This window comes from Rattus norvegicus, chromosome 18 (genome assembly GCF_036323735.1).
Source record: "Rattus norvegicus strain BN/NHsdMcwi chromosome 18, GRCr8, whole genome shotgun sequence".
NCBI lineage: Eukaryota > Metazoa > Chordata > Mammalia > Rodentia > Muridae > Rattus > Rattus norvegicus.
This window is the reverse complement of record NC_086036.1, coordinates 23,864,600-23,891,501: the sequence shown is the minus strand read 5'-3', so window position 1 is coordinate 23,891,501 and position 26,902 is coordinate 23,864,600. Positions and strand designations below refer to the sequence as shown.

The 26,902-nt window shown below is 52.6% G+C and overlaps 2 protein-coding genes across 5 annotated transcripts in view; one reads left to right on the top strand and one right to left on the bottom strand.

Annotated features, from left to right (window-relative positions):
• Positions 1-26,902, top strand: part of Myo7b (myosin VIIb) — an 81,549-nt gene that overhangs the window by 52,580 nt on the left and 2,067 nt on the right. The window contains exons 21-47 of one of the 2 annotated variants that reach the window (NM_001191941.1): positions 25-243; positions 1,161-1,331; positions 1,445-1,654; positions 1,789-1,956; positions 5,349-5,476; positions 7,636-7,762; positions 8,330-8,449; positions 9,543-9,716; positions 10,575-10,802; positions 11,766-11,933; positions 12,687-12,804; positions 12,896-13,022; positions 14,695-14,858; positions 16,154-16,335; positions 16,932-17,062; positions 17,215-17,372; positions 17,814-17,967; positions 18,496-18,651; positions 19,662-19,767; positions 21,177-21,290; positions 21,569-21,656; positions 21,976-22,082; positions 22,502-22,687; positions 22,855-22,971; positions 23,711-23,794; positions 23,914-24,033; positions 24,356-24,433. In NM_001191941.1, coding sequence (NP_001178870.1) covers positions 25-243; positions 1,161-1,331; positions 1,445-1,654; positions 1,789-1,956; positions 5,349-5,476; positions 7,636-7,762; positions 8,330-8,449; positions 9,543-9,716; positions 10,575-10,802; positions 11,766-11,933; positions 12,687-12,804; positions 12,896-13,022; positions 14,695-14,858; positions 16,154-16,335; positions 16,932-17,062; positions 17,215-17,372; positions 17,814-17,967; positions 18,496-18,651; positions 19,662-19,767; positions 21,177-21,290; positions 21,569-21,656; positions 21,976-22,082; positions 22,502-22,687; positions 22,855-22,971; positions 23,711-23,794; positions 23,914-24,033; positions 24,356-24,433 — 3,903 coding nt within the window. Of the gene's footprint in view, positions 1-24; positions 244-1,160; positions 1,332-1,444; positions 1,655-1,788; positions 1,957-5,348; positions 5,477-7,635; positions 7,763-8,329; positions 8,450-9,542; positions 9,717-10,574; positions 10,803-11,765; positions 11,934-12,686; positions 12,805-12,895; positions 13,023-14,694; positions 14,859-16,153; positions 16,336-16,931; positions 17,063-17,214; positions 17,373-17,813; positions 17,968-18,495; positions 18,652-19,661; positions 19,768-21,176; positions 21,291-21,568; positions 21,657-21,975; positions 22,083-22,501; positions 22,688-22,854; positions 22,972-23,710; positions 23,795-23,913; positions 24,034-24,355; positions 24,610-26,902 lie in introns of those variants that run through there. The other variant, XM_006254600.5, reaches the window with a different exon arrangement.
• Positions 25,139-26,902, bottom strand: part of Lims2 (LIM zinc finger domain containing 2) — a 38,200-nt gene continuing 36,436 nt past the window's right edge. For all 3 annotated transcript variants that reach the window (NM_001012163.2, NM_001415698.1, NM_001415697.1), the window contains 3 exons: positions 26,728-26,776; positions 26,421-26,496; positions 25,139-25,896 (listed from right to left, as the gene is read on the bottom strand). In NM_001012163.2, the coding sequence (NP_001012163.2) occupies positions 25,749-25,896; positions 26,421-26,496; positions 26,728-26,776 (273 nt within the window). In that variant the 3' untranslated portion in view covers positions 25,139-25,748. The remainder of the gene's footprint in view (positions 25,897-26,420; positions 26,497-26,727; positions 26,777-26,902) is intronic.

The following is a 26,902-nucleotide window of genomic DNA, read 5'->3' as shown; positions in this document are numbered from 1 at the left end:
TAAATCTATTTCCTGCTTTCACAGATCCTCATGGGTTTTGAACGGCTGCAAGCCATTGCCCGGAGCCACCTGCTGATGAGGCAGTTCCAGACCATGCGACAGAAGATAGTGCAGCTGCAGGCCCGCTGCAGGGGCTACCTGGTGCGACAGCAAGTGCAGGCCAAGAGGAGAGCAGTGGTGATCATTCAAGCCCATGCCAGAGGCATGGTGGCCCGGAAGAGCTACTGGCAACAGAAAAGCAGTGTAGGTAGTCACTTGGTATGAGAGGGAGGTAGGGTTGGCTGGGGCCAAGAGGGAAATTGATGAACAGCAATTAAGGATACTCATGAGAAGACCCTTGAGAACATCCAACATTCTCAAGCAAAGATGTTTAAATCTACTAGAAAGTTACTAGAAATACAACAAGAATCCATGAAGGAGATGGTTCTGGGGCTGGAATTTGGATTGTACAAAATGACTGGGAAGATAGCTCAATTAGTAAATGTCTTAGTTAGGGTTTCCGCTGCTGTGAAGAGACACCATGACAACTCTTATAAAGGGAAACATTTCATTGGGGCTGGGCTGCAGTTCATGGATTAGTCCATTATCCTCATGGTGGGAAGTATGGTGGTACAGCAGACATGATACAGGAGAGGTAGCTGAGCGTTCTAGATTAGCAGGCAGTAAGAAGAGAGAGTGACACTGGGCCTGGCTTGGGCATCTGAAACCTCAAAGCCCACCCCCCAGTGACACCCTTCCTCCAACAAGCCACACCTACTCCAACATGGCTACACCTCCTAATAGTGCCACTCCCTGTGGTCCTATGGGGGCTACTTTCATTCAAACCACCCCAGTAAAGCACTTGCCATATTTCCTGTTGCTATGATAAGATATCCTGACAAAAACAATTTAAAGGAAAAAGGATTCATGTAGGAAAGTCGAGGTTGCAGGAAGTTGAAGCAGCTAGTCGTCTTAACAACCAGCCAAGAGCAGAAACCCAGGGAGGTGCATCTTCTTCCCCCACTCATATAATCCAGGATCAGCTGCCCATAGAATGGTGCCACTCACCCTGTGTGGTATTTCCACCTCAATTAATGTAACCAAGATAGCAGACGTGCTCCCAGTCCAACCTGATCTAGACAACTCCTTTAAGTAACCTTCTCTCTATGGGGTGTGTACAGGGACCTCCAGTCATCCTGGCTAAGGAGCCAAAGGGCCAAGGTGTGGCCCTTGACAGGAAGCGTAAGTCCATCTATGACACCGTCACTGACACAGCAATGGTGGAGAAAGTGTTTGGCTTCCTCCCAGCTATGATTGGAGGTCAGGAGGGTCCAGCCCCAACACGCTTTGAGGTAAGACAACGCAAGGAGGGTTGGGAAGACCCTTCTTGGGTTAACTGGGACTAGTGATGTGCACTCCATTGACCAAAAGGTTGGCCCATGTCCTCCCTGTTTGGCCCTCCCAGGATTTGGAAGTAAAGACCCAGAAACTTCATGAGGTTGATCTGGACACAGTGCCCATGACGGAGATGCCAGGAGAGGATGTGGATGGTCTGGCTGAGTATACCTTCCCCAAGTTTGCTGTAACTTACTTCCAGAAATCAGCCAGTCACACCCACATCCAGAAGCCCCTTCGATACCCACTCCTCTACCATGAAAATGACACTGACCACTCGGTACCAGCTTTTCCCCGGTTTCTGTGTGGCCTATCCTGCACCCCCACCCATTGTTCAGAGAAAACAAGCAAAGAGCCCAGATTACCATAGGTCCCATTGCCTGAACCAACCGGTCTTTCTGTCTCATTCCCCAGGCAGCTCTGGCTGTTTGGATCATCATCCTGAGGTTCATGGGTGACCTTCCAGAACCACAGGCCTATGGCAGGAGCAGCCTGACTGGCAGCTCAGTTATGCGGCAGATCCATGACAGGCTGGACAAGGACAGTGTCACTCAGGGTCCACAGCACAACAGATCCACACAGGTATGTGGCAAGGGCAGCATAGAGGTGTCCTCTAGAGAAGGACCTAGGAAGCTGGGTGGAGGCACCATCCACTGCATCCAGTACCCAAGACCCAAACTGCATCTGGGACTCCTGAGTCAGGAATGGCACCGGGAATGTTGGGATTTTGCAATCACAAATGGGAGATGGTCTCCTGACTCTGCACGTTGGCATTGACTCCAGCCAAACTCAAATTAACATTCAAAACAAAAGCAGGCTTTTAAGAAAGAGGCTACAGTTCAGTTGGTAGAGTCTTTGCCTAAGAATGAGCAAAACCCTGAGCTGGTCCCCAGCATCACAGGACTCAGACAAGGTGGGGCAAGCTTGCTATTCCAGCACACGTGTTCTGGAGGCAGAAGGATGGGGATTTCAAGGCCATCCTTAGTTATATAACAAGCTGGAGGCCAGAGAAAGAGGCAAGGAGAGGGAAAATAAGAAGGGCTGGGAGATGACGCAGAGGACAAGAGCATTTGCCACGAGAGCTTCATCAAATCCCCCACTCCCCCAAGCCAAGCCCGGCAATAGCGTGTGCAGCTAAGCCTAGCATCCCTCCGAGGAAACAGGAGGCAGTCAGAATTCCCAGAGGCAGCGGACCGGGTATGTGCAGTGGTAATGAGGTCCTGTCACAAAGGTGGAAGGTGAGAACTGAGGCCTGAGGCTCTCCTTTGACACGCATGCGTACACACACACACACACACACACACACACACACACACACACACACACACACACACGCACACACCAAAGCAACAGAACAGATACAGATGCCACTACTGGATGGTAGAAAGCCAGCTAGCCAGCTCTCTTTACTTCTTTTAATTTAGTCCCTAGGTATGCGAGTCCTCTAAAGCATGATTATTTGTTTTTCTAAAGCTGATACAGCAGCAGAGTAAAATGACTTTGCCTCCAAATCACACTGAAAACATACGTATGAGCGGGAGCTGGCTTTAAACCCACTCTGCTGAATTCAGACACCAAGTTCCTGTCTCCTTCCTTTCTGGGTCTGGGATTGAACCCCAACCCTGGTGTGTGTTAGGCCTCCTAAGCTGTATCCCCCTGGCCCAAAGAACGCATTTTGGATCCATGTTCTACCATGCCCTTGGATGGACCTTGGGGGCTGGAGACATGGCTAGTCTGCTAACATGCTGTTGCTCAAGCACAGTGAGCTGAGTTCGATTCCTCGTGCTCTTGTAAGCCATTGTGATTGGCACTAGAGAGAGAGATGAGCAGTTAAGGTCAAGTACTTCTGGAGTACATGAGTTTGATTCCCGGCACCCATATCAGGCAGCTCATGGACTTAAACCGTGTAAGTCCAGCTCCAGCCAGTCCAGTGCCTCTGGCCTCTGTGGGCATCTTCACTTCACACACGCATCCACAGACACATAATTTACAATAAAAACAAAGGATCTTTTTCAAGCTGAGGGTGGCACCATGAGCCTGCAGCCCTAGCACTGGCAGAGTGAGGAGTTGAGGACAAGAGGGTCCCTGGATCTTACTGGCCGCCAACCTAGCCAAGGCAATGACCTCTAGGGTAGGTGAAAGACAGCCTCAAAAAGGAAAGTGGAGGAGGCTGGAGCGATGGCTCAGCAGTTAAGAGCACTTGTTGCTCCTCTAGAGAACCTGAGTTTGGTCCCTCGTGCCCGCAGCAGGCTGTTTGTAATTTTTCCTGCCCATGGGATCCTCTTCTGGCCTCTTTGGATACATACACATAAAATTTTTTTAAAGATTTATTTATTGTATATGAGTACACTGTAGCTGTCTTCAGACACACTAGAAGAGGGCATCAGATCTCATTATAGATGGTTGTGAGCCACCATGTGGTTGCTGAGATTTGAACTCAGGACCTCAGGAAGAGCAGTTGGTGCTCTTAACCACTGAGCCATCTCTCCAGCCCCCTTAAAAATATTTAACAATATATGGAGAAGTGATCGAAAAAGATACCTGATACTGACCTCTGGCCTCCATAGACACCCACATACATATGTGAATACACACACACACACATACACACAGAGAGAGAGAGCTATACACATATTTACATACACAATTAATTACTTTTTGGTCAAGGCCTCCTTAAGACCCAGGTTTGTGCAATGAACGAACCAAAACCCAATGGAATTAGCTAGGTAGTAGTGACAGTAATTGGGGGTCCACTGTAGAAATCCACAAGTGCTCCCTACACTGGGCCACTGGGACCCAGCATGCTGTGAGGAATCATTTGCCTACCAACTATAGAGGAGCCTAATCGCCCCCTGCAGCCCTGATTGCATGGACAAGCCAGAGCCGCTCCAGCTTCCTGACCTCTGGGGCCATAAGCTCCGACAGTGTGTGTTAGGTAGCAATTGCTGCGTAACAAGTTACCCCGAAGCACAGCTGCTTGAGACAGGTCAGACCAGTTCTTTCTGAGGGTTGGGAGTGGCTTGGGTGGTTGGTTCTGATTCAGGATCTCTTGTGAAGTTGCTGCTAAACTGTCAATTTGGGCTTGAATAACCTGTAGGCTTGACCTGAGTCTACTCATCATGGAATGATATATCCATCCATCCCGATATGTGGTCCCTGTCTTGAGCTATCTGAGCATCCTCACTGCATGGGTTTTCTTCACATTGAGTGATCCAAGATGAAAAATATGGTACCTTACTTTGTGAGGCAGGGGCATAGCCAGAGCAGAAGGTAGAGATCACATTGAAGGCTGAGGGCCTTTCCCGGCAGGGACTCTGAAAGGCAGTCTAGCTGGCAACTGTGTCTTCTGAAAGGTAGATATCGAGAGGCTGGACTGACTTCCTAGGATTAGATCACAGATTTCTTTCATGCACCTTTGTTAAGTAGGACAAATAAACCCTACCCATACAGCCAGCCAATGTTTTACACTTTGATCCCATACCCAATGCCAACTTTATCCAGAGATGCTATCTAGCCCTGAGTTGACACCAATCCAAGCTCAGTCTCACCCCAAGCTCTAATTTGGGCTGCAAATTCCCATAATGATGCCACTGGGGCAAGGTCTATCCTCTGTCCCCACCCGTGCTACTGGCTTTGTAAACTGAGCCAGAAAATGGCTGACCGTCAAAGACAAATGCTCTATCCCTGGTGGCTAAACAGTTAACTACACAAGCTCTCACATTCCCCTGGTCCTTTGCTTGCTTCCACAGAGAATAAGAAACTGGGACTGAGGGTCTAATGATATCTCCTCCATCAAGCTACAGTGGTCCTCACAGGTCATTGGCCAAGTGGGCCCAGCTAGGAGATTTGTCCTTCCTGCCTCAGTGTCAGATTGGTGCAGTTCGTGGCTATTGCTTCCAGCCCATGCATCTCTTTCCTCCTTGGCAAATAGGGGGTGGTCTCGTCTGTGCTAACAGCTGTCTGTGGGCTTCTAGGTGGCCAGCCAGCAGAACATTGGTGAAGAGGTGTTCAAGTTTGATGGCCCTATCTCAGACAGACCCATGAGTAACTTGGAGAAGGTGCACTTCATTGTGGGCTACGCCATCATGCGTCCTGGACTCAGGTCAGTCTTCACTCTGGCTTCTGCTCAGAGTATCAGGCTACTTCCCTGGCACTTGACTTATGGCACCAGCCTTATCATTCGCCTTGAGGCACCGGCTATTCAGCTACTCTCTGATGTGGGCCTGTAGGCTTGCTCTGTTAAGAAAAGTGGAGGAGGGGGGATGGTTCAGTTGGTTCCACACCTGCATTACAACCTGAATTTGATCCTTCAGAGCCTATGTCAGAAAAAAAAAAAAAAAAGGCCAGGAAAAGCAGCATTCGCTTGTAACACCAAATAGTTCAGCTAAATCATCGAGTCCCAGGCTAAAAGACTCTATCTAAAAAAATCAATAAAATGAAAAAACAACCAAGGGAAGCTTCTGCAAGCTCATGTACATAGATGCACACGGACCTGTGCATAAGACTGGACTGTGCAGAACTCGCTGGTGTCAAATGCAGTTTTAAGATGGCTTTGGCATGGGCTAAAGAGTTATTAACTTTATTTTATTTTGTTATAGTTTTTTGAGACAGTGCCTCACTATGTAGCCTAGGCTGACCTGGAACTCCTGCCTCTGCCTCCCCAGAGCTCCAGATATTCATTCTAGAACAGGCTCTAATACAGCCCTATAAACTAGAGAGTTCCTCATTATTTTATGCATGTTAACATATACATGTTTATGGTGGCATACATGCTTCATGTGCAATTTGCTTTATAAGAATTATGACATGGAGTCTGGATTACCTCACTCGGGATGATTTTTTTTTTCCAGTTCCATCCTTTTACCTGCAAATTTCGTGATTTAGTTCTTTTAATGGCTGAGTAATACTCCGTTGTGTAGCTGTACCACATTTTTAAATCCATTCCTTTGTTGACAGACATCTCCGTTGTTTCTAATTTCTGGCTTTTATGAAAATAGCAGCGATGACCATGGTTGAGCAAGTGTCTATGTGATAGGATAGAACGTCTTTGGGTATATGCCCAAGAGTGGTGCAGTTGGGTCTTGAATTAGATCTGGCCTCAGTTTCCCGAGGAACTGCCATATTGATTTCCACAGCAGCTGTACAAATGCACATTCCTCCCACCAGCAACGGACGAGTGTTCCCCTTGGTCCACAGCCTCACCAGAATGAGCTGTCCTTGGTTTTATCTTGGCCATCATGACAGGTGTGAGGTGGAAATTCCGAAGTAGTTTTGATTTGCATTTCCCTGATAACTAAGAGTGTCGAATATTTCCTCAAGTTGTGCTAGGCCATTCGCGTTGCCTCTTTTGAGAATCCCGTTTAGATGAGTTCCCCATTTTTAATTTTGCTGTTTGTCTTCCCGATGTCCAGTTTTTGTTAAAGCTTTTTATGTTTTGGATATTAGCCTTATATCAGATGTGTTGATAGTTGGCAAAAATCAACAATAGAAATAGCGGAGAGTACACAGACTCATGAAAGTTAAACAACTCACAACCGAGTGAAAATCAAGTCAAGACAAAAAATCAGAGTAAACTTGTTTTACTTTGTCCATCGCTGAGTTCAAACACCTTGTAGGACATTTAGGTCTGATCCCCCAGCTTCTACCTCCCAAGAGCTGGTGCAGGTATGTATCAACCTGGGCCAAATTCAGAAAATAAACAAAAACCTTCTAGAATTAAATTAAAGTGAAAAATCCAATATACCCAAACTTATGGGACATAATGAAGACGGCTCCAAGCAGCAAGTCCATAGCACTAAGTGCCTACATAAAACACGAGAGAGATTTCATCCTAGGCAATTCTTAATCTAGTAAGAGATAAGCAAAAGTAGGCACCATAGCCCCTCTTTTCTCACTGTCCTGGAGGAGGTGGCTATCTTAAAGCAGAGGAGAAGAAAGGTAATTTGAAGTGACCGTAAGGTTGGAGAAGGAACAGATTATACATGAACCAGGGAGACAGCATCTAGAACAGCAGCAAGGGCAAGGAGGCTATGAGCAGAAAGGAAACAAAGACTCAAGGGAGGGAACACCCTGGAAGGAGACTGAAGGCAGGGCCTCAATGAGCTAGGATGGGAAGGTGGGAAGATAGACATCCAGAGCCCTGGGAAGACATCAGGTGATGGGCGCGGTCTATGATAAGACTGGGTAAGGAGAAAGCCTCCATTCCTGTGTACCCAGGCTCTCCTCCTCTTGCTCTCAGAGCCTGTGGTCTATGTCTTTCAGAGATGAAATCTACTGCCAGATCTGCAAGCAGCTCTCCGAGAACTACAAAACAAGTAGCCGGGCTCGGGGCTGGATCCTGCTCAGCCTCTGTCTGGGCTGCTTCCCACCCTCAGAGAGGTTCATGAAGGTGATGAGGGCTAGGCTGGGGCAGGACTGGATTGGGGAGGAGACAGATTGCAACAGGGGCGGGCCCTGAGTGCCAAACCCTGGGCCTAATCCAGGAGTCATAGCTAATGAGTAGCAATAGCTACACTTCCCTAAGCCTCAGTTTGCCCATCTGAAAGGGTGTTTTACACGGCTCCTTCCAAGTAATTTGGAAGCTGCAATCCAGGAGTGTGGTCTCACTGCCCTTGGTCCCAAGTACATACCCTTTAAGACTAAATTGGAGATGGATTGGAGATAGAACTCAATTGGCAGCGTGCTTGCTGAGAATGCATGACGCATGCGTGTCCCGGCCCTCAGGAGGTGGAAGCAGGGGGATCAGATGGAACTGACCCACAAGGTGTTGAACTTACTGATGGAGAGTTAGCGTCTATCTTGGTGTGACTAGAAGGCAGGGCTGCAGCCATGCCAGGCAAGCACTGTCAACTGAGTTACACCTCCGGCAATGAGGCTTTTAAATTGAGCAGGGCCGAAAATCAAGGAAGCCTTCATTCTGAATGTCTCCCTCTTCCCGCCCCTTTCTCATCGCCAGTATCTGCTGAACTTCATTAGTCAAGGGCCAGCCAGCTATGGGCCCTTCTGTGCCGAACGCCTGCAACGCACCTTTGCCAATGGGGTGCGTGCAGAACCTCCCACCTGGCTGGAGCTGCAGGTAGGTTCTGGCAGGGACGGGAGATGGGCAGTGTAGGGTAGGACGCCATGTTCAGGCCTTTGTGCTTCCACTTTCTTTGTGGCATCTTACTTTTAAAAATATTTATTCGTTTATTCATTTGTGGGGGGGGGGAGGCATGCGCACCACAGCATATGTGCAGAGGTCAGAGAATAATTGAATGGTGCCAGATCTCTCTGTCTACCATGTGGATACCAGGAACTAAACTCACGTCATCAATCTTAGCAAACATTGACTTTGCTGGCTGAGCGCTCTCATTGGCTCCTCTGTTGCACCTTCAGGGTCATCCATGGTACTCAGCACGGCCTAGGCTTCAAAGCCTCCCTCCCCACCTCTCAACCCACATTCCCATTTTGCTCCTGCCTGCTGCCCTACCTGGATGGGAAGATACAGCTACCGTGCTCTGTATAGAGAGCACACACTGATTGCTTCTAGCTTCTAGAAGGCAATGGTCCTGTAAACCTGTCACCTTTAAACAGCCCTACTATTTACTGGGAGCTGGCACTGCCTCTACCTGCTGTGTCTCTTGACACCCCTGAGTTCTCAAGACGTCAGAAAGGGTCATTGCAGACCACCAGGATAGAGCGAGTACTCTGTCTCAGCAGTGTCCTGTTCCGCCCCTATGTAGAGACAGCAGGCCTCCTCTGGCCACATTCCCTTCATGGTCTCTCTTTACTTTCTAAGTCTATGTGCCTTCCTTCCCATAATCCTGTAGGCAAACTATAGCTGAGGATGAAGCCACTCATGTCTATGCAATGTTGTGCTTAGGACCCAATGATTTAAACTGTTTGTCTGAGTTAACCTCAGCACCTTAGTTTTGCATCTGAGTGTGGGGTACAGGCTGTCCCTAGGACTTCAGAGACTACAGCTACAAAGTTCACAGCTCACCTACTCTGTGTGGGCAGCACTGTGTGTGAGCGACCCAGACCATTGGACGCCACGCCAAATCACAGCCAGACCCTGGGTCTTCTGAGGGACTCCCCCTCAGGACTCCATAGGGACAAGCAAACTTAGGGGGCCTCTGGGAGCAGGCTCTGGGACTCAGGACTGCAGGAGCGCCACTGTCTGTCCCCAGGCTGTCAAGTCCAAGAAGCACATCCCGATCCAGGTCATCCTGGCAACCGGAAGGAGCCTGACCATCTCCGTGGATTCTGCCTCCACATCTCGAGAAATCTGCCAGCAAATTGCTCAGAAACAGGGCCTCAGGGACAAGCTGGGCTTCTCCCTCCAGGTCGCTGTATATGACAAGGTATCAACCAGGAGTCATGTCCTATGTGTGCCTCCAATGCACACCTGAGCCTGAGCACCCTGAAGCTAGAATCTGGACCTATTAACCTGCCCTGCAGCCTGAGCCACCACCATTCACACACACACACACACACACACACACACACACACACACACACACACCATATATGGGCATGCACATACAGACATATGTATACACATTCATGCACACACATATCTGTGCACATGAACACACACCAGAAACACCTCATACTCCACGTCAGTCCTCCTACCTGCATATTTATTAGGCCTAGATACGAGCCTTCACCCCCCAAACCTAGGAACACTCACCTGTGGGAGTCAAACTCTCCCTTCTTTGGGAGGCATTTTGGGAGGTGATGGAGAGACCATAACTGGGGAGACAGTTTGGTTGCTAAAGCATACACAAAAGCACAGGTAGCTAAGTTTGATCCCCGAGACCCGTGTAAACGATCTAAGCATGGTGTCATTTGCTGCTGCACTGCACAAATAGAGCCATGAGGATCCCGGGGGCTCCTTGGCCAGTAAATCTAACCAAATCAGTGAGTTCTAGGTTCAGTGAGAGAACCTAGCTCAGAAACTGATGGAGAGCAGTTAAGGAAGATTTGTCATCCACCTGTGACCTCCACAAGCGTACAATAGACACACACACATACATATGGACATAAAGAGAAAGAAAGAAGCTTTTTTGGTGTCCAAATGGACTTAAGAGTGGCTTCTTGGCCCACACAGAGCATCCTAGTCCCTGTCTTCCTCCTACGGTGTTAAGGATGGATGTCTATGTTGGGGGGCATGGCCTATCGCAGCTATTAATCCCTCTTGTCCCCAATTCTGGCCTCAGTTCTGGTCCTTGGGCAACAGCTGTGACCATGTGATGGATGCTGTGGCCCAGTGTGAGCAACTGGCCTGGGAGAGGGGAGAGAGCCAGCGCCAGGCCCCCTGGCGCATCTACTTCCGGAAGGAGTTCTTCACCCCGTGGCATGACTCCCGAGAGGACCCCGTGAGCACTGAGCTCATTTACCACCAAGTCCTCCGGGGAGTGTGGTCTGGCGAGTATAACTTTGAGAAGGTGAGGAGCCCTGAGAGGTGCCCCATCCCTAGACTGTGGGTGTCGGGACGCTTCACAGCACAGGCACCCAGTGGCAATGGAAGTAATAAAGAGCGTAGCAGACGGGAGCCTGAGGAATGATGGATGGAAAGGTAGACACAAGGCTGCAGGAGTAGGGCCCACACAGGGTACAGCCATCCCTCCCAGGCCTGGCCTGGTTCTTCCTCCTGTGGGTTGCAGGTTTTCTTGGGCATCTAGGATCCTTGGCACCCACAGCATCAGGCATGGAAGGCCTCCCTATTTGCCCCAGGATGCCTGATCTCCCACAGCAGTGGCTCATAGAGCAGCACGTCCTGAGGATCAGGAATGTGGCCTCGGAGCTGGACGGAGCCCTGGGCTTGATCCCTGGCACTGTATAAACTGAACGTGGTAGTGAACTGGGAGGCGAGAGGAGCGGAGTTCAAGGTTATCTTTGAACACATAGGGAGTTGGAGGCCAGTCTGAGATACATGAGACTTATTAGGGGTTAGGGGAGAGGGAGGAGGAGGGAAAAGAGGGGGAAGGAGAGGAAGGACATATGAAGGAGAAAGAGGAGGGGAGGAGAGAGAAGAGAAGGAAGAAGAGGACTCGGGTTCATCACATCTGGAATGCATAAAGAACCAAGAGCTCTAACAAGAGCTCTGTGACTATGTGGCAACAGGTCACACCACGTGCCACATCAGGAGGTTGTGTTTTTGGACTCTAGCAGACAGCCATCCCAGTGATCTGCCTAGACAGGACAGCCACTGTGCTCTCTTGGCATGGGAGGGCCATGCCCCTCTTCGAGCAGCAGTGTAGAGGGGAGGTTAGGACAGGAGGCTGCTCCTGCTTCCGACCTTGTGTGAGAGGCTGGGGAGCCCCACTGTGCCGAGGCAGGAGCTGCCCCAGCGGGAGTCTGCAGCCCTTACTCTGCCCTCTCATGTGCCTTCTGTCCCTGGAACACAGGAAGAGGACCTGGTAGAGCTGCTAGCCCGGCACTGCTATGTGCAGCTTGGGGCCACAGTGAAGAGTAATGCTGTCCAGGAGCTGCTACCCAGCTGTGTTCCTTCCAAGCTGTACCGCACCAAGTCTCCAGAGAAGTGGGCTAGCCTTGTCATCGCTGCCCATGCCAAGGTCAGTCTGTGGTAGGCTGGGACCTACTCTAACCCTAGGCTTTCCTTTGAGGGGAGACGAGAGGAATGGATCCCTTCCCCCCCCCCATGAGTCTCCCAACATGCCAGGGACCAGGACGATTTAACAGGCACATCCCTGACTCAAGGGACAAAGTGTGGCCTTTAGCTCACCACAGGTTCCTGTCACCTGCCCTCCTCCCTGTAGGTGGGCCTCTTGGTCCCAAACTGCTCTGCCCAGTAGATCCCAAGTGTTTGGTACACGTGCAGATGACCAAACCACCCTTCATATCTGTTGTGTCCGTTTGCATGCCTAAAGTCAGTAGAACTTTAGAACATAGAAATGAGAAATGACATTTGGTCCAATAGAGAAAGAAAACCTGAAGACATCTTAGACACAGCCCAGAGGGACATGGGACATGTCAGGATGGGGGAAAGGGAAGAACTAGGAGGAAGGAGGAAGTGTTGAGCTTGCTTGGTGGATAAAGAGCTTGCTGTGCAGAGCTGACACCCCCAGTTCAAATTGCCAGAACCCATGGAATGCTGGGTGGGGTGGGACAAGCCTGCTCGATCCCAGAGTGCACCTCCAGACGGATGAGGGCAGGGACAGGAGAATCTCCAGGATCCTGGGAGCCAGCCAGCCGGCAGCAGTGAGCAACAAGAGACCATGTGTCAATCAAGGGGGAAGGCGAGGACCAATGCTGGAGGCTGTCCTTCGTCCTTCCATATGGAGCCCGTGTTTTCCCACTCCAAATAGGCCCCGTATACCCAGTCGAAAGCCACACCATTGGAGGTGAAGGAGCAGACAGTGGAGGCTGCCCGTCTTCTGTGGCCACTGCTCTTCTCCCGGCTATTTGAAGTCACCACACTCTCCGGTAAGAGCATCTGGTGCTGTGCGGCTGGGGAGGACAGGGAGCTGCACCTGGTGGCCAGCGTGGCCTTCACTCTGGGTTGCCTTCTGGCCAGGCCCCCGCCTTCCCAAGACGCAGCTGATTTTAGCCATTAACTGGAAGGGGATGTACTTCCTGGATCAGAAGGAGAGGACACTGCTGGGGTTGTCCTTCGCAGAGGTCATGGGTCTGATCGCCAACAGGTAAACCTTAAGTCTTTTACTTCTCAACATAAGCACTTGGTTTAGGTGTATATGGAACTCGAGGACAGATATGAAGAGGGGGTAACTTGTCCTCAGGGACAGGCTGCAGTAGCAGGACAAGTAGAGCAACCACAGGTGTGGGGAGAATCTTTGGCGTCCTTAAAAAAACAGAAATCGTGTAAGAATACGTTTGCATTTTAATCCCAAGTGTGGGTGGGACATGGGGCTGCTTCAGATGATCCACATCAGCTGACTATGATTTGCCTCATGCTCTAGCAGGGGCGAGATTTCGCCAGCTGTAGATAGTTTCTGCAATTGTGTGACATTTGGAATTCTGGGGCCTTTTCAGAGGGTATGTAAATGCTAGGTTCCCGAGAGGTGGTACGGGGCGCTGTTACTTGTGGTTGTAGTAGTCATGGTCAAGGAAGAAACTACAAGAGGAGGAAACTAGATATCCTGACAGAGGAGATAAAACTCGCACACTGAGGAACTCACACCTCTAACAACAGGAAGTGCTCTAATGATGATGTCACCAATTTCCCCTCTATCCTTTTTTCTTTCCTATCTAGCATTAGGGGCTGTAAGGATAGAGAAAGGGAAAGAGCATCTGGTGCCGTGTGGTTGGGGAGATCAGGGAGCTGCTCCTGGTGGCCAGCATGGCCTTCACTCTGGGTTGCCTTCCGGCCAGGCTCCTGCCTTCCCTGTTTTCACAGCTGATTTTAGCCATCAACCCGAAGGGACTGTACTTGCCGTTCGTGCACTCCTGAACTCGTAAAGTAGCATATCCAGGCTACACACAGGACGTAGGGACCCCTCCTCCTGCTTGCTAGGAGCTCTTCCAAGACCTCCGGGAACTCCTGCCTATGCTCTACAACAGTTCCTCAGTCTTGCCAGGTGTCTGACAAGTTTACAGTACCACTGCTCCCTGGGGTCAACTGTCCATTCTCCTGGACAACTCCAACTCCTCGCAGCACCACCTGCTGTATTAGTGAATTGTCTTCCTGCCACACAAAACTACCTGGAATAAGCAGCTTAAGGGAGGAAGGGTTCAGTCTGACTCACAGTTCGAGGGCACAGTCCATCACAGCAGGAAAGACAGGACAGCAGGAGCATGAAGCAGCTGCCCCCGTCATGTCCACAGCCGGGGAGCAGAGCTCAGCTCACTTTCCCCTTTCCATTCAGATCTGAGCCTCTGGAGTGCTGTACCCATTAATCCAGTCCAGAAACTCTATCAGGTGTACCCCGAGGTTCGTCACGTAGGTGGTCTAGAGGCTAACAAGGTGACAGTCAGTTTTAACCATTTCACCCATTCTGAAGAGAGGTAAATGGAGGCACATCAGCTAGGTAACTGTCCCAGGTTCCAGAGTAAGCCTAGAGCCTTCTGTGTGATGTTCCTCGTTATCTGCTCAGAGCAACCTTTCATGCTGGGACACTGGCCTATCCCACTGCCTCTGGGACCCAGAGATCCGCTGGTCACTTGTCCAGTGCCTAAGGTTCTGCCTGAGACTTGGGCCAACCTGCACTCAGAGTAACCTCTTCCAAGGACCCTGGAGGAGTTCCTTCTTCCCCCGGATGTGGCCCTGGAACTGTCACTTCTCAAGGGCTGCTCTGGAGCTGCAATGAGAGAGAGTTGGGAAGGCTCCAGGTCCCACTGCTCCCTCTGTGCCCTCAGGGACGCCCCAGGTGGGAAGAGTCTGCTTCTGTCCACACTGCATGAAGAGTACGAGTTCGCCTCCCCCAGCAGCGTGGCCATTGCAGAGATGGTGGCCTTGTTCCTGGCAGGCTTGAAGGAGAGATCTGTGTTCGCCATGGCCCTGCAGGACAGGAAGGCCACAGGTGCCCATCGGGAGAGGGAAGAGGCTCGTGGGACTAGTGAAGAAGGGTGGCTTTCTCTTATGCACAAGACCCAAAGTGAGGCTTAGGGACACAAGCTTCCACAAGGTCCTCATCTGAAAGGGTTAAAGGAGGTGTGTTACACGTGCAACACCAACACCACCAGTGCTTTCACAGTCACCAGCAAGGTTAATGCACACCTGTAGGGATGTACACACCATCCCCATATCCACCCCAGTATCCCAGGTCACAGACGCCAGACCGGAGGCTCAGAGAGGGGGATAGTTCACCCAGCACCACACAGCCTTCCCTGAGAGTCCTCACTCCAACAAAAGCTGGGCTGGAGTCCATAGGCCACTGTCAGGCTCCAGACCTCAACCATCGAGACTGACCATAAGCATTGTAGTCTGCAATTCAGACAAAAGGGCTTTGTAGGGACTCCTTTTATTCATTTTTTTTTACTTATTCACTTTATAATCCACTTACTGCCCCCCTTCCACTCACCCACTCCCACAATCCTTCTTCCCACTCCTTCCCCTTCTTCTCTGAGTGGATGGAGGCCCCCTGTCTATCCCCCAACCCTGGCACATCAAGTCTCTGTGAAGCTAGGCACATCCTCTCCCACTGATGCAAGATAAGGCAGCCCAGCTAGAAGAACATATCCCACATACAGGCAACAGCTTTTGGGATAGCCCCTGCTCCAGTTGTTCTGGACCCACATGAAGACCAAGCTGCACATCTGCTACATATGTGCGAGGAGGCCTGGGTCCAGCCTGTGTGTGTTCTTTGATTGGTGGTTCAGTCTTTGAGAGACCCAAGGGTTTAGGTTGACTGTTGGTCTTCCTGTGGAGTTCCTACCCCCTCCGGGGCCACATCTGTAGGAACTCTTAAATTCTGTGAGGAACATCAGAGAGTGCTGACCCATTTGTTTGCCTGCTAGTCCTCACGCACAGTCATCTTGGAAATATCATGAGAGGTTTGCACATGGGCTCAGAGGTCAGGCCACAGAGTGCTCTGGCCGGACATGTAAACCACTAGTCATGTATTCTACTATGCCTCCTGCTGGGCTCCTACCCAGCTCCTGGTTAGGTCCCAGAAGTCTATTAGGCTGAGGCTACAGCAAATGACAATAATCTGGACTGTCATCTCAGAGTTGTCTCAGGCGCATGGCTCTGTGCCTCAGTTTCTTCATATGTCAAAGGACACCATCTCTGAGAGGTAGTGAATGCAGTCTGGGGCCTCTGGAGAGCACTCACAAATGTGGCAATTTTGTCTCTATATGTGACCTGGACCTGCAGATGATGTCACCCTTCTGCCCTTCAAGAAAGGGGACTTACTGATCCTGACCAAGAAACAGGGACTGTTGGCCTCAGAGAACTGGGTCCTGGGCCAGAACGACAGAACCGGCAAGACAGGACTGGTGCCCACGGCCTGCCTCTACACCATCCCCTCAGTCACCAAGCCCTCAGCCCAGCTGCTGGTATGTCTCCTGCACAGCTCTGATCAGCTCAGCACCGTGAGCAGGGTCTTGGGATACTTAGCCTGAGTCACCCTCTTCCTTGATGAGATCAAAGAGGACAACGTGGGCACTAGGGCAGCTGTACCAATCCCTGTTAACCCTAGAGTGACAGTGAAGTCATAAGTACTCAGTAGGTCCTCAGAGGATTGCTCTCTTCCTCTCACCATGGAAATGTCCTGGGGACAGACACCCTTCCCCTGCCCCAAGAACTGCTCTTTGGGGGAGCCGGGGACAAGCAGGCCCTCTAACATGCACACATTAAGTGCCTACTATGTGCCCTAAGCTTCCACTCAAAGTTGCCATCAGCAGCAGCTCCGGAATGGCTGAGCAGAGATGTCCTAGGAAAAGAGAGCCTTTGGTTGTGAGAACCAGAGCGGCTACACACGGAGAACAGGGTAAGGCAGGTTTACTTGTCCTAATCTGGCTAAAGCAGAGGAAGGTCTCCGACAGTCACACAGTAGGTGTTCTGACTCACTGAGACAGCTAAATCAGGAGAAGCCTAAGGAAGAGCCTTGTGGGCAGCGGCTCCTGATTAACCGTGGGCCTGTCCCCTGCAGAACTTGCTGGCCATGTCGCCAGAGAAACGGAAGCTGGCAGCCCAGGAGGTGCAGGCTTCGGAGCCACCGCTAGAGGAGCAGCTCACAGAGTTACCGTACACCCTGGAGGAGTTCTCCTACCAGTATTTCAGGTGCACTCCCCACTCTGAGGGCTGCCAGAAGGCTGGGCTGGATGGTGCACAGCCAGGGATACAAGGAGGGGAAGGGCAGCAGCCACCCTGCAGGGCCAAGCAGGGGCGGAGAAAGCCTCAGCACAGACCCTCACACCAGCCTTCTCTGGCAGGGCTCCAGAGAAAGAGACCATCAGCAGGGCGGCGATGCCCATGGCCCGAAGCCGAGGCCATCTATGGGCCTACTCTCCCGAGCCGCTGCGCCAGCCACTGCTCAAATCTGTCCACGACAAAGCCAAGCTTCGAGATTCAGCCTGCCAGATCTTCCTTGATATCCTTCCCACCAGCCTACCCTAGCTGCAGGCAAGCCAGCGGGCATACCCTGCAGGCCCCACAGCCACCTATGAGGAGTCAGGCCCCACGTGCGTTGCAGAGCCAATACTCAGCTCCTTGCAAGGATGCTTGAGGCTCAGTAAAGGGCCTAGAGAAAATGTCTGTGTGGGGCGAAGCCCTGCTCAGGGGTCAGTATGAGCCTGGGTCAAAGGTCAGTGGGGGGGGTGTCTTGATTCAGGGGTCATTGAGCTCCCGAATCCGTGTATGGAGTATGCACTGGTCTAAAGGTCAATTTGGGACTTGGTTCAGGGATCATGGTTTGGGGGGTCAGCGGGTTGATTCAGGTTGATTCAGGGTTCAACCTGGGCTCCCGGACTGCACTGGGCTGCCAGGGTTCAGCCTGAGGCTTGCTGGGTACTGTTCTCCTTCACGGCCACACCCATCCTCAAGTACACAGGCGACTACCCATCCCGGCAGTCCTGGCACAGCCTGGAGCTCACAGACCAGATGTTCTCGCTAGCCCTGAAGGAGCCAGCCCTTCAGGACGAGCTCTACTGCCAAATCCTGAAGCAGTTGACCCACAACTCCATCAGGTCTGCCAAAGTGTAGCGTCCTGTGCTGGGCCCCGGACTAGGCCTCTGTTAAGGGGAAACAGCCACATATAGGTCTGGATCCACATCCCGCAGCCAAAGCAGCCACCAGAAGTGCAGGTCCCTGTGTGTTCTGCTAGTATCCAAGGGTGGGTGACAAAGGAGGGACAGCCCAGCCTTGTACCTTGCCCACTGCCATTCTTCTATGTGGCCTGGGCAGACTGTGACCTGTCTGAACCCCTTTCCATAAGACAGACAGGGTCACGCATCTTGTCATCAGGGCAGGAAAGTGCCCTGTTGCACTGGGCAACTGTATTGCAAGCTGATATAATGTGACCTTGGTGTGTACTGTGTGCTCCCCCCAACCCCATCCAAGCTCCTGACCTCACAGGCCCAAGCGACCCATTTCTGCTTCTGACATGCTTGTTTGGCCTAGGCACAGCACAGGGCCTTACCACAGCATAGGGCCTTACCACAGCATAGGGCCTTACCACAGCACAGGACCTTACCACTGCTGGGTGCCGCCCACAGGTTCAGTGAAGAGAGAGCCTGGCAGCTACTGTGGCTCTGCACAGGCCTCTTCCCACCTGGCAAGGCGCTGCTGCCCCATGCCCAGAAGTTCATAGACTCCCGGAAGAAGAAGCCACTAGCTCTCGACTGCAGCCGCAGGCTCCACAGGATTCTAAGGTAAACCTACTGCCTTACATCCTAGAGTACCAACCCTGTCCCAGCTCAGAGCAGGTATAGGGGGACATGGCCCTGTGTGCCCTGTGTGAGCTCATGTTCCTTTCCGGGAAGGTGGGACCAGACAGAGGAAGGGGCAGGAGGTCCAGGAAGGTCCCAGGCAGCCTGGGTACTCAGAGAGCTTCAGTCAGGACCAATAGCCATCTTACCTGTGGCTCTCCTGCCCCACTTCTGCCTACTCAGAACATAGAAGAGTCTTCAGGTGACCCAGCATGACTGACAGACACATCTTAGTTCAACCCAGGGTAGCTAAGGTCAGAGGCCTGTCCTTCTTAACCCTTGTACCATCTTTGTCCTCCCTGTTATCATCAAGAGCATCTTCCCATGGTGCTAGGGCAATACCTATCAGCCCTAAAGTGACAGTGAAATGGGTATATTTATGCAGGCACTTAGTAGGTGCTCAATTAAGTTTGGTCTCTTCTCACCATGGATATGTCCTGGGGGCAAACTTAGCCTTCCTCAGCCCCTGTTTCATGTCCCTAGTGGCCACACACCCCCTTGTTCTGAGCGGTCTCCTGCCTTCTTTATCTTGGCCTTGACCATGATGAACGTGGACTGACAGTGAGTGTACATGGCCATGGAGAACATAGCATCCTTTGAAAGAAAGGCCATGCTGGAGTCCCTACCCATTGCACAATCAACCCCCTGGTCTGTGAATACAGGAAGACTCCTGTCCTTAGTGTCATAGCCAGCAGTCCCTGGCACTGCTGGGGAGCTCTTGTGTCCCCAGCCTTCTGGCAGGTAGGTGGGGCTGGACTCATCGTTATGCCAGGGTCACACACAGAGCCCACCAGGCAGAGGCGAAGCTAGGAGGGGTGAGGAGCAGGAACCTACCTGCTCCCCTCTGCTGGTCATTGAAGGCTCTGTGTCCAGCATCAGGCTGAATGTCCCATTCGGGTTGGCAGTTGGGGTGGGTACAGGAGTGGCACGGTAACCCACTCTATCCTCCTCAGGGTGGGACCTCGGAAGCAGCCCCCACACCATGTAGAGGTGAAGGCCGCTGAGCAGAATGTCTCCAAACTACACCATGAGGTCTACCTCCCCAATGACACCAATAAGGTAAGTGCTCCCCACGGTGAGTGTCAGGCCTCAGCAGGGTGCAGGGCACGTTCTTACCATCCCAGCATGCTCCTCACTCACTGCACTAGATCTGCAGTGCAATGGACCCATTGCCAGGGCTCCCGTCCGTGCCAGGGCTCCCGTCCGTGCCATGGCATGTTTGCTCCATACTCCAAGCCAGCGTCAGGGAGCACTGCCCTGAGTTAAGGGGCCCCAGCCTATTTCAAAGGCATGAGTTAAGATTCCAGGCGGAGGAGGGGAAAGAGAAGAAGGCAGAGGGTGGGCAGCAAGGCTGAGTCCTAGGGCTTATGGACCCCTGGAGACATCCAGGGTGAGCAGCAGCCACGGCTCTTTGGCCCAGGGCTTGCCCTGGAGGCTCGGGGAGGCAGAAGGGACAGGTAGGAGGTAGGAGAACATTGGGTCCCAGCTGTGATAAAGAAGCTTCAAAGGAAAATGAAGGACCAAGGTCACCCTCTCACCCTCCCCCCCGGGTTCCTTGAGCATCTGCTGCTTGAGTATAGCTGAGTACCAGCAACGAACTTCCCATCGTCTGGCTACAGCGTCACAATACAAGTCCAAAAGGTCCAGACTTCCTGGGTGTAGTCTGGGCCCAGGACAGTAAGTGCTGTTGTCAAGGAATTTATATGTGGATGACTTTCTAGGGCCTGTCCTTCTCCAGACAGAACACAGCCAGCCCAAGGCTTATAGTGACAGAAATAGGTCCAGGGTGATGGTTCTGTCCATCATGTGCTGGCCACATAAACACAAGAACCTGGCCCTCATGCAAATGCTGGGTACAAAAGCTCATGGGAGGCAGCGACTCTCTGAAGCTTATTGGTCAGTCATCCTAGTCAAATGGATGAGTTCCACATTCAGTGAGAGACCCTGTCGAAAAGTAGTGTCGAGAGCAATTTAGGAAGACACAAGTGCCTTTAATCCCAGCACTTGGGAGGCAGAGGCAGGTGAATCTGAGTTCTAAGCTAGCCCAGTCTACAGAGTGAGATCTAGGATAGCCAAGGCTACACAGAGTAATTCTAACTCAAGAAAGAGAGAGAGAGAGGGAGAGAGAGAGAGAGTGGGAGGGAGGGAGGGAGGGAGGAAGGAAGGAAGGAAGGAAGAAAGAGGGAGGGAGGAAGGTAGAGAGAGAGGGAGGGATGGAGGGAAGGAGGGGGAGAGAGAGAGAGAGACAGACAGACAGACAGACAGACAGACAGACAGACAGATACTTGAGGTTCACCCCTGGCCTTCATACGCATGTGAACACAAATACGCATGCACCCACATGTGCAAAACTTCACATGAACACGAATATAGCATGTGCACCCTTTGGATATACCTCAGAATAGTGGCTTGGGAAACCCTCTCACCCAAGCTGGGTCCTGGGCCTCATGTGCTACCTCTCTGCACAGACCTTGGAGGTGAGCAGCAGTAGCCGGGTGCGAGACCTATGTGAGGGCATCGCCACTAGGCTCCAGCTGGCCTCCTGGGATGGCTGCAGCCTCTTCATCAAGATCACAGACAAGGTGAGCAACTTGGTAGGCCGAGGAGTGGACTGAGCAAGATGCTTTGGGCTGAGGAGGCCTCCCCTGACCAGCAGACCTCAGCCTACCCAGAACACTGTGCTGGCCAGGTCCCTCAGTGCTCAGGGCTATAGGCACGAGCAGGGCGGAGCTTTGGAGTCCCACAACCTGCTTGTTAATCTCCATGAGCCTCCAGCCCACTGGCCCGAAGACTCAGTTTCTGGATCCTTGGAGGATCCATCCTGGAAACTACCTCACCTGCCTTTTCCCTCCTCCCCAAGGTCATCAGCCTGAAGGAAGGAGACTTCTTTTTTGACAGCTTGAGGCAGGTATCTGACTGGGTGAAGAAGAACAGGCCCCAGAAAGAAGGTGAGGGGCTTCTCCCCGGAGGGGGCGGCTGCCTGCTGCAGTCCCAGACTCTCCCTTCATTCTCACTCATCCCCTTGTTCCCCTACGCGTGTGAATGACTAACTTCCTGCAGGGTGAGAGAGGTAGCCCAGGGTGGCCCTCACAGCTGGGAGATGGGCATAGGGCAGCTCCTACACTGCTTGATGAAGACGAGTTGGGGCCCAGAAGGGGAAGGACAGGGACTTTTCAGGTCAGAAAGCAGTGGGAGTGCAGTGGTGTGAGGAGTGAGGCTTTGCAGCCTGCTGTGATAGCCTTGGTACCCACTGCCGCCCTCTTCCAGGGGCCTCCACGACACTCCCCTACCAGGTGTTCTTCATGCGGAAACTGTGGCTCAATGTGACCCCTGGGAAGGACGTGAATGCAGACACCATACTCCATTACCACCAGGTACCCATCAGGTGGCCCTCTTGATGACACACGAGCCATTGCCATCCTATCCCAAACCGGTCCTGAGACAGGAGGAGGAAGGGCCAGCGAGGCACTGCCTTGCCCCAGGTTCTTACAACAGGGTAGAACGAGGTGAGCAGGCCAGACCCCGGAAGGTTCCGGGGACCACAGAGGCAGCAGCTCTGGGGAAACAGTCTACAGTGTGAGGCTACGGGAGAAAAGCACACAGAAGGCCGAACACAGTGAACCGGCTTACAGCTTCCAAGGATGGCATCATGGGGACAGAACCCATGTCCACCACAGCACGGGATTAGCCAGCCCTCACTTAGGCCTTCGGTCTGCTCAGTTAGTGAACAGGGAAGATAACAATCCCCACTCCAGGCTTCTGTCACCTGAGGCCCAGCATGTCTGCCACTCAGGAGCTACCCAAGTACATGCGTGGGTTTCACAAGTGCTCCCGGGAAGACGCCATCTACCTGGCAGGCCTCATCTATAAAATCCAGTTTGGCAGCGATCGATCTCAAATGGCCAGTGTCTCGAAGATCCTGAAGGAGCTGGTACCTCAGAACCTCACACGCCTGATGTCCTCAGAGGAATGGAAAAAGGTCCTTAACAGGGCTGGGTGGCTTGGGATGTGGGCTGCCTGCACCTGTCCTGTCCTTACTACCTCTGAGGCCCTGCCCTACACTGACTTCCAGTGAGTGTAGCGCTGGCCCGAGTCTCAGAGCCGCTGGGTGTCCATGTCCTATACAGTGTCCCTCTCTTCCATCAGAGCCTCCTTCTGGAATGTGACAAACACAAGAATAAGTCAGTGGCCGAGGCCAAGGTGGAATTCCTGAAGCGGATCTACCGATGGCCTACCTTTGGATCTGCCTTCTTTGAGGTGAAGGTAGGCCTTAATCCATGCCAGCCTCTGCCCCAACACAGGCCCCGTTTAGGTGAGTCCTCAATGCATATCGGTAGACAGGAGTGTGTGCTCTAAATGTAACCCTGTGGAACACCTAAAAAGTGGCCACTTGGGGGCCAGCGAGGAGATGTCTCGGTTGGCCAAGCACCTGCGGACCTGAGTCTGATCCTCGGAACTCATGCTGAAACACAGAGTAACAAAAGGCAGCACATGCTGCCGTCTGCTAGTAACCCCAGTGCTGGGGGGATGGAGAAAGGGATCCCTAAGCTTTGCTGGCCAGCCGACCTAGCCTATTTGGTGAGTGCCAGGCCAGTGAGAGACATTGTGTCAAAAATACTCACATACACACATACACATGGCCAGTGACATGGCTCTGCAGGCTACAGCCCTTGCCACCCAAGCCTGATGACCTGAGTTCAATCTCTAGGGCCTGCGTGGTGGAAAGAGGGAAATGACTCCTGCAATTGTCTGCTGACCTCCATTCACACACCATAGCACACACCACATGCACACACGCAGACAAATAAAACATGTTTAAGAAACAAAGGTGGTTGGTACCCAAGACTGACCTCTGACCTCCATACATGAGTGCACATACCACACGCGTGTGCATGCTTACCCCCACACACATTTCCCTGTACACACCTGGGCACACATACGGATAGGAAGTGGTCACTGACCCCCACATCCCTCTATGATAACTGAGCCTCTCTCTCTGCAGCAAACCTCTGAGCCTTCCTACCCAGACATCCTCCTCATTGCCATCAACCGACATGGGTTACTGCTCATCCACCCCAAGACCAAGGTAGAGCGCCAGGGCTGTGCCGGCAGCACAGCAGTCATACACTCAGGGTGGGATGCCTGCCTTCCTGGCTGCCCCTCCTGTCCAGCCCAGCCACCTGTCAACTGCCTCTCTGTTCCCAGGAACTGCTGGACACCTTCCCTTTCACCAAGATCTCCAGCTGGAGTAGCGGCAACACCTACTTCCATATGGCCTTGGGGAGCCTGGGCCAGGGCAGTCGTTTGCTGTGTGAGACCTCTCTGGTGAGCACAGGCCTCGCCTCCTACCACTACACAGCACCCTCACTGTGATAGATTCCTTGCCCATGACCAGGGCAAACCAGCCAGGGTCTGCAGGGAGGTTAGATGCACCCCCCGCTGCAGACTGAGAACCAGCATGTCCTAGGACTCTAACCTGACTCTGGGCCATCCTAGGCCGTTCTAAGGAAAGGGTGGAACTCGGGGCCACTAGAGCAAACAGAAGTGAAGTCCAGCCAGGGGAGCCTGCTTTCTTCCTTTCTTTCTACCATGTGCCCCAGGACTCTTCCTGTACCACAGCCTCTGACCCCACCCCCATCCTATCTAGGGATACAAGATGGACGACCTGCTCACTTCATACGTACAGCAGATCCTGAGTGCAGTGAACAAACATCGGGGCTTCAGGGCCAACCCCTAAGGGGTCCCATCTGCACCCATCTTCCATGCCGGCCTTCTACCCACTTCTCAGCATGCCTGACTGCCCCTCCTGGGCAGTCCCTGCAGAAGCCAACCAAGGTCTCAAGCCTCCTGGCAGGTGGTGGGCAGCTCCCTGAATCTGCAATAAAAATCCACCGAGCAGGAGGGAGTATGGGTCTCTGAGGGGAAGGGGGGATGGATGCGAAGCAGGCAGCTGGTCTGAGAGACACTCCACCCACCAGAAGGTCTCATCCAGAAAAAGCAAAAGGCACTGTGACTTTTCCTAAACCAGAGGCCAAACATATCCCTGGAGATCCCGCTTCCTGGGCCCTCCAGATGGTCTTCTCCCATCCATGAGGGTCACTGGGAGGCCTGCTGTGCTCTCAGGAGGGCCGGGTGGAAAGTGGGTGCCAATGGAACTGAACAGGGCTTTGGAGACCTGTCCAGTTGGCAGGCCCCGAGAAACACCCTATCACCATCTGCTCACCAAAACTAGCCAACGTGGTCACCTCCATCTAGGCCCGAGGAGTCCTGGCTGATTCTATCTATAAGTCCTGGTGGTAGCCAATGTGGAGAACCTGAACCCCTCCTGTCTGCCTCTCTGGTGTGTCTCTTAGTACTGATCATCCCAGCAGGAATAGCTTTATAGCACCACGATTCTCCATCCTTCCCACAAACCACACGCACACTCCGAGAATGTGAATCAGCCTTCATTGTGCAAGTATGTCACCACTTTTGGGTCTGAGACGGCCAGGGCAATGTGCTCCTGGGAAATGGGACCCAAGCTGGGTGGGCAGCTGGGAAGCTTTCTATGAGGTCTTCTGAGTGGCAAAGGCAATGGGGGTCCCAGCCCTCTAGCTGGGTTTGCTGACACAGTGTAAGCACAAGCTACCTACTGTGGTTGAATAACTGAAGGGTACTCCCCTGAAGCCTCTGTCTGCGTGGTGCTGGCCCTGGGGCTGGGTCAGCTTCTCAGCCAAGCCCCAGGGTCACACTGGGCCTGAGAGTCTCCTGGGAGAGTAGAGAGGAGAGGTATCGGGCTGGGATCAGCGGGCCAAGCAAGTGGCAAATCATCCTGCCCCAGTTTGTCCCAGTCCCTGGAGGTTGTGGGTCTGGAAGGAAATGCTTGTGACGTGGGCCAGGCCTCAGCACAGAAGAGAGGACTACATAGCCCGAAGTGGACTGGAAACAGAATGCCCCCGGAGGAGGGGCTGCATTGGAGCAGAAGTGGGAGGTGGCTAGCAGGACTTGGGGCAGAGGGTGAGGGCTAAGGTTCTGCAGGCAGGCAAGGAGGCCAAGGACCTTCAGACTGAGTTGACGCCCACAGGCTTGGGCTGGGCCTTGCGGGAGCTCAGGTCGGACAGCTTCTTCAACCTCTTCTTCAGTTCCAGGGGGAACCTTTCATAGCACCTCTTACACACAGGCTTCATATCGAACTCCACAAACTTGTTCCTGCAGACAAAACCCCAGCAGTCTATGCCCTACCCACTCTGACCCCAGACAGTAGCCCAGACAGCAGCTGCCAGCCCTCTGCCCTCCCAGCCCCGCCTGTCACAGCCAGCAGGCTGGATTCCAGGGAAGGATGTTAGCCAGAGGGCACTGAGGAAGAAGCGATGAGCCTAGGTCTCCCTGGGCTTCTCTTCATAGCCCTCTGTGGCGCTCCATTGCTCTTGAAAGCGTGAGCCCTACCTTACCTCACAGTTCCAGCCACTCTTTACCCACCTAGGCTTCATGGGAGAGGCAGCCATCTGAAGACTGCTTTCACATATGCTGTTCCCTGACACAGAATGTTTTTCCCCAAAGCCCAGATTCCTTGGGTGTAACTGCAAGAGAACTTCATCGCTCTCTGAGATCCCTGGTCCACCTCATCTGCCTGGCATTCTTCTGCCTCACACATGCCCGGGGCTTGCCTGAGGCCGCAGTTCAGGGAAAGCGAGCTAGAAAGTCAAGGCTGCCAAGTGCCCACCACTACTCACTTCAGAGTGAGCTTCATGTTGCAGGCGGAACAGGAGAAGCAGTTCACACACCAGGCTTTGCTGAGGGCCGACACCACTGCAAGGCCAGACATAGAATTAGCAGTTCCCATCCAAGCCAGCTGCAGGCCCAGCTGAGCCAGATGAGCCTGCAGCTGTGGGACAGCCACCCCCCACTACCAACCACAATTCCTCCACTCCCCCACATCCCCCAAACCCCCTCCCACCCCACCTGCCCCTCCCACCACCAGGAGAACAGACTGGTTGGGAGAAAGCAAGGGAGGAAGGGGCTTGGGGACAGAGGCCTCACCGTCACCCTCAATCACATGACTGCAGTTGTAGCAGACATCCCCAAAGAGCTGTAGACAAAGAGCAAGCCGTCAGCACTGCCCACAGATATAACAACCTCCTCCTGAGCCCTTTCTGAGGATGCCCAGGTCACTGGAAGCACTCCCCAGAGAGTGCCACAGGTTGAGACATTGTTC